This window comes from Furipterus horrens, unplaced genomic scaffold (genome assembly GCF_987537825.1).
Source record: "Furipterus horrens unplaced genomic scaffold, mFurHor1.1.pri manual_scaffold_3, whole genome shotgun sequence".
Classification (NCBI taxonomy): domain Eukaryota; kingdom Metazoa; phylum Chordata; class Mammalia; order Chiroptera; family Furipteridae; genus Furipterus; species Furipterus horrens.
Genome location: NW_028327173.1, coordinates 47249332 through 47261658, shown reverse-complemented (window position 1 = coordinate 47261658; position 12327 = coordinate 47249332). Strand labels below are relative to the sequence as shown.

Genomic DNA, 12327 nt, shown 5'->3' with positions numbered 1-12327 from the left:
GCCTTAGGGACTCCGGCTCCGGATTTTCTGTCGGGGTTTACTCCCTTAGCCTTTCCCCTGAAGAGGTATGCCGCAAGGCAGCGGAGGTTTTTTGGAATCAGAATTTTCCAATTGGACTATAGGGAAGGAAAAAATAGTCAACCAGTGCAGAAAAAGTAAACAAAAAGTGAGGAAAATGAGGAGAGGCTCAGAAAACTATGCGACAACTATAAGCGGGCCAACATCTGAATCATAGAGTTGCCAGAAGGTGAAGAAGAAAACTAGAAATGGAAAAATTATGTGAAAAATTAATGAAGCAGAACTTCCCGAACTTGGGGAAGGAAATAGACTTACAGGTCCAGGAAGCACAGAGAGTTCCACAAAAACTGGACCCAGAGAGAACCATACCAAGATACATTATCATCAAAATGTCAAAAATTAAGGATAAAGAGAGAATCTTAAAAGCAGCAAAAGAGAAATACAATACAAAGGGGTCCCAATAAGACTGTCAGCTGAATTCTCAAAAGAAACCCTGCAGGCAAGAAGGGACTGGCAAGAAATATTCAAAGTAATGAAAAGCAAAAACCTACAACTACGATTACTCTATCCAGCAAAGCTGTCATTCAGAATAGAAGGGCAGAGAAAGTGCTTCCAGGACAAAGTAAAACTGAAGGAGTTCATCAGATCCAAACCACTGTTATATGAAATGTTAAAGGGACTTGTTTAGGTGAAAGAGGATCAAAACTATGAACATTAAAATGAAAACTGTATCACAACAACCAACAACAGAAGCTAGGGAATTGAAACAAAAGCAGACTAAGTAGGCAATGAGAGTGGAAAAAGAATTATAGGAATGGGGAACATTATGGGGGGAGGTCAGCATGGAGGGGGAAGGGGGAAAGGGAGGGAGATGGTACAGGAATTAAGAAGCATAGTAGGAGGGAGTGGAGTAGACAGGAAGATGTTGAGAAGAACTATATACACAACCAATGGGCATGGACTAAGGTTGGTGGACAACTGGAGGGAGAGGGTCACTGGGTGGAGGGGAACAAAGGGGAAAGAAATTGGGACAACTCGTCGGCAGCCGTCCGTCTCAAGAGACGATGGTGTAGCTTCTTAAGAGTCTATCTGCACCGCCGAGAATGGCTGTGCAGTCCGACTCGGGAGTGACACGGTATCTGTCTCCTCCCGTGTTGAATCGACATCTTGTGATGACGCTGGAGTGTCCTCTCCAGTGGAGCTGAAGCTACAGAGCCTGGGCAGGGTGATATGGAGGGTCTGCTGTTGCCCATGCAGCAGACCCCCCCTCTCTTCGCAGCTGAGGGATCCAAGGGAAAGACGGAGTCAATACAGCTTGGCTTCAGGTGCGCCGCAGGAGTTGCCGATGCTGACTACAACGTCAAACCGCCTTAGGGACTCCGGCTCCGGATTTTCTGTCGGGGTTTACTCCCTTAGCCTTTCCCCTGAAGAGGTATGCCGCAAGGCAGCGGAGTTTTTTTGGAGTCAGAGTTTTCCTTCTCTGATGTGCCCTGACTGGAAGATCGAACCAGCGACACTTAGCTCGCAGGCCGACGCTCAATCCACTAAGCCAAACCAGCCAGGGCTAATTGGGACAACTATAACAGCATAATCAATAAAGCATATTTTAAAATAATAATAAATAAATAAATAAACAAACAAACAACAAGTGCTGGTGAGGATGAGGAGAAAGGGGACCCTTTTGCACTGTTGGTGGGAATACAGACTGGTACAACCACTGTGGAAAGCAGTATTGAGATATCTCAAAAAATTTAAAATGAATCTGCCTTTTGACCCAGCAATCCCACTTCTGGGAATGTATCTGAAGGAACCCAAAACACTAATTCAAAAGAACATAAGCACCCCTATGTTCACTGTAGCATTGTTTATAATTGCCAAGATAAGGAAGCAGCCCTAGTGTTCCTCAGTAGGTGAGTGAATAAAACAACTATGGGACATTTACACAATGGAATACTAGTTGGCTATAAAAAAGGAAAAATTTTTACCCTTTGCAACAATATGGATGGACCTGGAGAACATTACAGTAGTCGCTCTCTATATTGCGGTTCACTTATCGCAGCCTCACTGTATCATGGGATTTTATAAAATATTATATTTAATTATTTATTGTAGGTTTTTCTCTATATCACGTGATCTTGCGGTACTGTGTACATATATTGTTAAAGTTATGTAGGTTTAAGAGTGTAGAATATGTTTAAGAATATAAGTAGTGTTTATAAAAGTGTGGAAAAGGTTAATAAGGGAGTGGGAAAGGTTAATAAGGGAGTGGGGATGGTTTATAGGTGTGTGGGGAGGGTTTATAAAGCCTTAAAATATATATAAATACTAAAATAAATGTAAGGTTCCTACTTCGTGGATTTTCACCTATCACGGGGGCGTCTAGAACGTAATACCCGCGATAAATGAGGGAATACTGTATACTAAATGAAATAAGCCAGTCAGAGAAAGACAAATACCATTAAATAAAATAAAAATTATACTGGAGAAGAATATTGAAAATGTTTTAATATTGTCAGTTTTAAAGTTTATTAAACAGCATCTATACTTGAATTCCTGATTTGTTAAAGTTAAGTAAAAAGCACATGTATAAATGTGCCTGAAAAATAGGATAAATGGCAAAATGATAGAAAACAGATGATGCATTTTTCTTCTTGCATCTGTTTCAAGATTTTTACAATTGACCAAAAATAATCATTATATTGAACATTTACTGATTTAAATTTTACTTTCAACTAAAAAATGGTATAACTATTTGTCATATTCTATATTTTCAGAAATTTGGATATAGTTTTTCTCTTTTCCTTGAGTCAAAATTAATAGTTTTTACGTCAGACAACATATTGCAAATTGTATTTACTTTAAAGAAGAGATACCTAAACACTAAAGTCTAAAAAAACAAGTGAAATTCACTGATCTCCCATGACCAAAAAACAAAACAAAACCAAGACATCATCATAAAATATAAGCTATACAATCCCATAAACACTTATATGATAGAGACTCCCAAATATTTATCTCCTCTGAACTCTTGGCTCATATATCCTACTGCCTACTCAATATTTCTTAGATTTCTAACAAGCATCTCAAGCATAATGTGTTACACACCTAATCTCCCAAAATTTCCCCATCTCAATGTCTGGTGCCCCATTCACTGGCACACTCAGGTCCAAGCCTAAGTGTTATTCATGATTCCTCGCTATTCCTCACACTCCATACCCAACCCCCGAGAAACTTCAGTCCACACCATCTCCCAAATAGATCCCAAGTCTGACCACTATTTTTCTTCTTCACTGGCTTAACCCTAACCCCCCAGACAAGTCCAACAGCATCTTACTGGTTCTCTGCTTCCACTCTTGCAACTATTCAACACCTCTTCCCCATCAATTTATTTCTCCACAGAGTAAATTATAAATATGCAGATACCCTACAAGATACACACACATGCATATACCTGATCATATCACACTCCTGGTTCAAAAGCTCCCATTGCAACTAGAATAAAATCAAAACTCTGTAACTGTGGCCTATGAAATGATCTGGACACAGATAACTCTGACCACATACCCAAATATTCTATGTCATTCACTCTAAGCACGAAGACTTTCTCTTTGATTCCTCCAACAACCAAGCTCATTCCATTTCAAGGGTTTAGTGAGTGCTATTCTCCTGTTTGGAGCACCTTTTGCTCTGGATTTTTACATGGCTTTCTCTTCTCCATCAGCTCAAATTCTATGTCCTAAAAGAGATTCTTTGTGACCTCCAGAGCTGAAATAATAACCCCCATGCTTAACACTTTCTATCACTACTTGTCATTTCATTCATGACACAATTTTTAGACATTATCATATACACTCAAATAAGAGGAAAAAATCCCCAAAGTTATCCTTAAAGAAAGATAAAATTCTTTTTTAAGTTTTTATATAGTCTATCATAGCACTTTCTCTTTATTTTAAAAAACATTTCAATTCAGTGCTAGCTTCAAATGTTTCTGAAAAATCACCTGATAGAATTGGTTTTAAAAAGAGATGATAATATTTAGTATACATTTTATATCTTTTTTTCCAGAGGTAAAACTTCATGACTGACTTGCTTAAATATCATTGTAATTATGCTGTGACGATCATAAATATAGTCATAGAGGACAAATTATATATATGAAAGCCCTAATGTTAAAATATAATGTCATATGCAGATTCAAAAGTGATATATCTCTAATAACTTAAGAAAGTGGAGGAAAATTATATCAGCTACCTAGAAAAGTCCCTCTAGTGATGTCAAAACAATGGTGCAAAGATGCATGTAAAGAGCTTATACATAATTATTTAAGAAAATATGAATGAAAAATAGAAATATAATTTAACATATACACAAAACTGAATGAATAAGTTAAACACTTTAAATTGACATTTACTTATATTAGTCATATTTGTAGTGATGTATTAAAGTTGATCAAAAAAAACTGGGAGGAACTTCATAGTAAAAATATGGGGAATTACCTATTATTTGAGTTTTTCTTGTGATCAGATTTGTATAGCAAATCACTCCTGTTTAGTTTTTTGTTTATCACTGTGCACTATTATTTGTCCCTACTCTATGAGGCAAGAACTTTGACTCATTCACCACTGTTTTCTGCAGCTCCCAAATCATGAGCCTATAAAAAAATCTTTATTGAAGAAATAAATTCAGGCCAAGAAAGCATCTAATTATTTTCATAAATAGTTATCTAAGATATAAAAAAGTGACAATCAAACAATTCATATCCATTACCCAGATCCAGGATTTATAGAAATCAAACTGTTTTCAAGAAAGAATTTAAGTTACAGCTGCAAAAATAACAACACTACTGTTACATCCTTCCAGAAGCTGCTCTTGGTCCTCCCTTGCACTACACTTATTGTACCATCATTACAGCATTGGTCAAAGCAAGATAAACTAGTAATAGATTTTGTAAGCAAGCTTTAACCTGCTCGTATGACTGATGATTTAGATCTGTGATCTTTGTTACATACAACTTACCAATATTTATAGGTTCAACTGACATTAGAGGTGACTGAAACACTACTCCAGCAGATGTGATTTTTAAGTACATAAAAAGAGTGTCGTTGAGTCTGGCTGCTGGCATAGACACATGGCATTCACAACCTTCACGAGCACTGCAGTGGCATGGAGCAAGCTGAAAACTGCTCTTCTCAGGGACCAGCGGTGACTCTTCTAAGACGTCGGGCCTATATGAAAAAGAAGAGCTAAATATTAATATAGATGTGAAGGTGCCGGATATATTTAGAATGTAGGATACAAAATCCAAATTGAGATCAGCTATTTTGGACACCCAGCTTAAAGGGCAATGGCAAAAAGATATATTATATCAGGGAAACAAAGATGAGGATTAAAGTAGCTTAGCCATCAGAAATAATATAAGCAAGAAGATAGTCAAGCAATGGGGAAATACTAAAAGGTAAGAAAAATTGCTATCCTAAAATCTTATACCCAGTGTAAATATCTTTCAAAAGAAGTGTGAAATAAAAGCTTTTTTTCAGATGTACCAAAACTGAAAGAATTCATCACTACGAAGCCCACCTGCATTATAAAACATGCTCAAGAAAATCCTTCAGCAAAAAAAAAGAAAATGAATTATAGCAGATGAATGTCTGGTTCTACACAAAAAAATAAAATTTATCTAAAAGGGTATTTTACTGACAATATGAAGCAAAAATAATTACCATGTATGTGGGGTTTATCAGTAGAAGTAAAATGTATGACATTAGTACCAAGCTTGGGGACAGGGGAGGAGATATGTTAGTATGCAGTGAAGTGGCGTAATATCTCTTGAAGGTATAATATCAAACTATAATAAGTTAACAACCTATATTGTAAATCCTAAAACAATAAAACAAGTTATAGCTAATAAACTACAACAACCAAGTCAGTGGAGTACTGGTGGAAAGATAGAAAAATAGATTACCGGAACAGAATAGAGATCAACACCTATATGGACAACCAATTTTCAACAACAGTAAAAAAGCAGTTCTGTGAAGCAAGGGTAATCTTTTCAATGAACTGTGCTTGAACAAAGGGATATCTATATTTCGGGGGAGGGGGGTGGATTTTCAATCCCTGTCTCACACCAGATTCAAAAATTAATTCAAAATGGACCACCAATTCAAATGTAAAACCTAAAGCTATGAGACTTCTAAAATATAACATTGGAAAAAAATGTGTGACCTTGGACTGGATAAAAATTTGTCAGCCTCAACACCAAAAGCATGATTCACAAAGAACAGATTGATAAAGTGGAATTCTATCAAGACGGAATACTTCTGTTCTTTGAAATACATTGTGAAAAATACAAAAAGACTAGCCACAGATTGAGAGACTATATTTGCCTGTCCTCTACCTAATATAGCACTTGTATCCAGAAGATATAAGGAATGCTCAAAACTCAATAATACTAAAATTAACAATCCAATTAAAAAATAGGCAAAGCCCTGGCTGGTGTGGTTCAGTGGATACAGGGCCGGCCTGCGAACCAAAAGGTCCTTGGTTTGATTGCCAGTGAGGGCACATGGCTGGGTGGCAGGCCAGGTCCCCACTTGTGGGCATGTGAGAGGCAGCACTCAATGTTTCTCTCACACGTTGTTGTTTCTCTCCCTCTCTTCCTCCCTCTCTTTCCCTCTCTCTAAAAGTAAGTAAATAAAATCTTTAAAAAAAACAGGCAAAGATGTCAACAGTCAGTTCACCATCAAAGATATAAGAATGAAATAAGGCCCTGACCAGCGTGGATCAGTGAGATCAGGAAATAATATTCATAGGCCTTTTAATGTGCAAAGCAGTCTGCTAGACACTGTGTAAGGAAGAATATTGTGGTAAAAAGCACACTAAACACTGAGACTTAAACAAGTTCTTCTGTTCACTTATGAGCCATAGACCATACCCAAGTTAAGGGCATTTTGTGAGCCTCAGCTTCCATAATCAATAAAACAGTTTTGGTACCCATAATAATTTATAGAATACACATTCTGTCCTCTAACCTTTGGTCAAATTATTTGTTCACCAAAATTTTTCTATGAATATATTAAAACTTCCAGATATTTATACTAAATATTATAGAAATAACACCTAATTGGTGCCACCCAAGTTTCTGATTGTGACATAAACTTAGAGCAAAACATAGTGGACAAATCAATTAATAGGAATTGGAAAATTTAGTATCAGCTTTGTACATAATTTAATCGTCACTTATTTTAAACCTCAGACTAGTAATCTACATAAATGTTACCCAAAAGGACTACTTTGCCAATCCCAAATAATTACAAAGATCAGATTAGTGTCCCAGACCTGTCTTATCATAAGAATCACCCAGAGACTTGTTTAAAAATATATTCCTACATCCTCCTTAAAGAATTCAGTAGGTCTGGGGCTAAGGCACCTGTTTTTAATAAGACTCATTGATCAGTAGTTGCCAAATAAGTCCCCAAACCAGTCACATCAGCATCACCTGGAACTTGACAGAAATGTAAATTACTCGCCCCATGTCAGAGCTCCTGAATCTGGTCCAGGTGAGATGTACTGACCTAGATAAATCTTATCAAGGAGACAAGTTTAAGAAGCATTTTGTAAAGCACAAAGTACTCTCCAGATATAAAATATTACCAAACAATGAAAAATCAATGAGGATGAGTGGAAGAAAAAAAAGGGGGACAGGGCAGGGGGATGGGGGTGGCGGATGGAACAAAAACAAGTGGACCTTAATGCATATCAGGTTAATAACATAACCACAAGGTGTGGAAGGAATCCTAATTAACTTTGGAATTAGTATCTTGACCATGTAAACTTTAACCTTAGAAAAGACAAGATAAGTTCAAACAAATATACTCTAATTAGTATGTTTGTTTTTCATAGTGGTATCAGTTAGCAGTTTCAAAATTACTTTACATGTATTCTAGGACTGAGCAAATAGGTAATATATTGTGGGAAAGGGAAGCCAAGTTTCTTACTGCTGGAGAAAGGACTTACAAAACAGAGGAAGGGAGGAAGGAGGATGGAAGGAAGGAAGAAGGACAGAAGGAAGGAAGGAAGGAAGGAAGGAAGGAAGGAAGGAAGGAAGGAAGGAAGGAAGGAAGGAAGAGGGAGGGAGAGAGGGAGAGAGGGAGGGAGGAAGAAAGAAAAGGAAGTCTAGAACAGATCCTGTGGTTTTAGACTAGAATGGGAGATATTAGTATGGACACATGCTTTTAATATATGTATATACAAGTAGATACAGATATGTAGATTTGTATATATTATGTATATACATCATGTGTATATTGTATGTGCATACATATAACTAGCTATGTAGTGGAGAGATCTTAGCAACAATGCAACCCAAGTAACAATAAACATCTAGCCCCCAGATACTGCTTTGTAAATACCATTCTCCAATAAAAAGGAATCAGGGCTCCTTAGAAAAATGGTAGATTTCACTGTTACAGCAAGAAAAAGTATAAAATCAACCTGAAACATATTATAGTGCCAGAAAGTAAAGAAGTCATTTTTTAAAAGTTAAAAAGTTAAGACACATCAAAAGGACGCAGGCACTAACTTAAATAAGCTCCCATTGGCCAAATATGAAACAATTTGAGAAATAAAATAATGGAAGTAACTAATCATAGCCCATAAATTAAAATAATCCATGAGTCCATCTTAATAGGGAGGGAGGAAGGAAGAGAGAGAGAAAGGAGAAAAGGAGGAAAGAAGGAAGGATGGAAGGAGAATGGAAAGTATACTTCTCAGAGAGCCTATCACTATAGCTTGCACACACTAAATGTTTCTTGACTGAATAACACTATTTTTAAAATGACCCAATTAGCATTGAGCATTCTTGTTTACTTTACAATAATGCATTTTTCTTCTCTAAAAATTTCAGTTGGTCTTTTTTTTTATCATCAATTTCTCTCATTATATTCATGTTTTCCTTTATATCCTTGAGCATGTGGAGCATACTAATAATAGCTGTTCTTATCTGCTAATTCTATAATCTCTGTCATTTCTGAGTCTGTTTCTATTGACTAATTTTTCTTTTTCTCATGGTTACGGGTTACATTTTCCTGTTCCTTCATATATCCAGTACTTTTTACTTGATGCCAGACATTGTGAATACTATTTTTTTGAGTACTGGGTGATATTGTCTTACTTTAAAAGAATAGTGTATTTTTTTCTGGCAGTCAGTTAAGTTACTTTTGTTACAGAACCAGCCAATGGTGTTCTGGAACAGCCATGGGGTTCAACTGCCCACCACCAAAAAGCATGACTCTCAAGGCAAGAATTTGGTGAAAAAGGAAAGGGGTTATTTATTTAAAAGTTATACAGATTTAGAACAATGGCAGATGTCTTCTGTTAAGTCACACTTCCTTTAAAAACACCCCAAAACAAATAGTCCTGCCTCCCTCTGCCAAACCAGGCCAATTTCAAAATACACCACTTAGAGGAACCATCTTTCAGAAAAGCAGAAGTCTACGGCTTAGCATTCCCAATCACAATTCAGCTCCAAGCATCTCTCACACCTCTGTGTGACTGGCCAGGAAGGTCTCCGCAGCACTGCCAGCTCTGCTGCCATCTTCTGCATGTAGACCTTCCAGAAAGACCTCCCAACCTTCTTTGCTGATGTTTTTGCAGACATCATGGCTGACCTCTCTGCAGACCTCGTGGTGGACTGACCTTCACATTTCCACTCCATTTTTAAATGCTTGGCTCAGAACTTCCTGTGTGATCTAACATCTAGCTCTTCCCATGGAGAGTTAGTGTCTATTATTTTTGTCAGTTCCCCAGTGTCTTTGACCCTGTTTCAGCTGCCATCTTTAGTCAGGGCAAGAGTGCCCAGTAACACACAGGCATCCACACCACCCCACCGCTGCCCCCACCACAGCCTATGCAGGCATGCTGTATGAGCTTTCCCCCTTGCTATGTCATGAGTCACTGCACATTCTTACAGTCACATACACAATTCTGCTGCTTCTAAGATTTTCAGGAAGGCACAGGCTGTTAACCTGTCTTTGTTATGCAATGTGTCTTAAATTCTGTACTTTCCATCTATGGGCACCCCTCATACCCCCTTCCTGCCCCCCTGCAGAATCTGGGGGCGTTGGTGGGGTTCCCCCTACCCTCAGGGGATGTATGATCTATACCCTGTTATACTTTGGCACCAATTTAAAACTTTAAGCTTTTTTAAGTTCTTTTGGAGATAGTATAGAGAAGTCTTGATTCGAGGACTAATCTGGCCCCACTTAAGAGTAGGTTATTACAGGCTTTCTACTAAATGTCATTGATCTTCAACAAGGTCTGCTTGGTGGAAAATTTAATTATTCTTGGCCCTGTGTGACTTCTGGGAATTGTTTAGCTTACAGCTCCTCGTAATTGTTCTCTTCCTAGAAGTTTTTCTACCTAACATCACAGACAGACTCATATTCAGCCAGAATCAAGGGAATCCCTGTAATAATTTCTGTGTACTTCCCTGCTTCAAGTACTCTGCTTCGTGAATTCAAGCCCCTTTATATTCCCTGAATTTCTATCTCTGTCTTCTTGAGTCATCAATATTTCTGGGCTCTGCTTGAGTTTCCCAGTCCTGTGCCATATTCTAGAAATTGTCTCTAGTTTAGAAAGCCTGAATAATATGACTCACTTTGTTTCCTTCTCTCAGGAATCACAGTTCTGTTCTGAGTTTGTTCAATATCTGAAAATAAATGCTTCCTACATTTTATCAAGTTTTCTAGTTGTTTATGACAGAAGAGCAATCTCAGACCCTAATTTTCCCTCATGGCCAGAAGCTACTTTTGTTGACTACGTACATTAACTTCTAAAGACATAACATATTCACACAGTCTAAAACTTGGTTTTGTTAAAAAAAAAAAAAAATAGAGTAGTGAAATGCGGTGCTTTTTTTAATGAAAACGTGTGATCAAGGAAATCCATATTTTAAATGGGAGTTATTAGGTATGTCTATCAGCCGAGAGGAAAACTTGATAATGCCAGAAAGGGAGGGGATCATTGTAAGAACAAAGTTCTTGAGTAAGCAACAGGGGATGAGATTGAAAACCTATGAGAAAGAGTTCACTTTAGACTGGAACACAGAGACATCACCCACAATTTTAAAAAAACATTGTATCCACAGTTAAAAAAGAAAATTGCATGGGCCTTGACATGAGCAGGCTGATAGAATTTTATGAAAGCAATCATAAGGGAACCTCCCTCACTCCTTTTTTTCCTGGTGAAAATCAAAAGCAAGGTCCTCGCAGATCTCTGTGGTTCTCTCTAAGGGGAGCCAGTTGCAATGCTGTAAGGTGTCCCAGGGAGAAACCCACGTCACAAGGAACAGAAGGAGACCTCCAGCTACAGTCAGGGAGGAACTGAGGCCCTCAGTCCAATTACCTATAAGGAACTTGGAAGCTCAGGAAGAGAACGTAAAAACAGATCCTCCTAGGGTTAAACCTTGAAATAACTGCAGTCCTAGCTGACGCCTTCATTGCAAACCTGTGAAAGACCTTCAGGCAGATGTCCCCAGGAAAATTGCGCCGGGATTCCTGACTCCCAGAAACCCTGAGATCACAAACTTTTGTTGTTTTAAGTCACTAAATTTGGGGTGATTTATTATGTAGCACAGATAACCAAGGCAGATATTTGAACATGGGAGTTAGATACGGCAGTAATAACTAAAAACATGAGAGTGGTTTCAGAACCAAGAGATGGACAGAGACTGGAGGGAATTGAAGAAGCATGATAGAGAAGCCTAAATTGCCTTGAACAGACTTTCGGCAGCCGTCCGTCTCGAGAGACGATGGTGTAGCTTCTTAAGAGTCTATCTGCACCGCTGAGAATGGTTGTGCAGTCCGACTCGGGAGTGACACGGTATCTGTCTCCTCCCGTGTTGAATCGACATCTTGCGATGACGCTGGAGTGTCAGACCCCCCCCTCTCTTCGCAGCTGAAGGGTCCAAGGGAAAGACGGAGTCAATACAGCTTGGCTTCAGGTGCGCCGCAGGAGTTGCCGGTGTTGACTACAACGTCAAACCGCCTTAGGGACTCCGGCTCCGGATTTTCTGTCGGGGTTTACTCCCTTAGCCTTTCCCCTGAAGAGGTATGCCGCAAGGCAGCGGAGGTTTTTTGGAGTCAGAGTTTTCCTTCTCTGATGTGCCCTGACTGGAAGATCGAACCAGCGACACTTAGCTCGCAGGCCGACGCTCAATCCACTGAGCCAAACCAGCCAGGGTCCAGACTTTTAGTAGAAACCTGGATTTTGAGGACACTGTCAGTGAGGGCACAAAAGGAAGTGAGGAACATG

At 38.5% G+C, this 12327-nt stretch overlaps 1 protein-coding gene across 1 annotated transcript in view; it reads right to left on the bottom strand.

The window, feature by feature from the left end:
• Positions 1-12327, bottom strand: part of LEPR (leptin receptor) — a 94109-nt gene that overhangs the window by 41023 nt on the left and 40759 nt on the right. The window contains exon 6 of the mRNA XM_090269572.1: positions 5035-5243. Coding sequence (XP_090125698.1) covers positions 5035-5243 — 209 coding nt within the window. The remainder of the gene's footprint in view (positions 1-5034; positions 5244-12327) is intronic.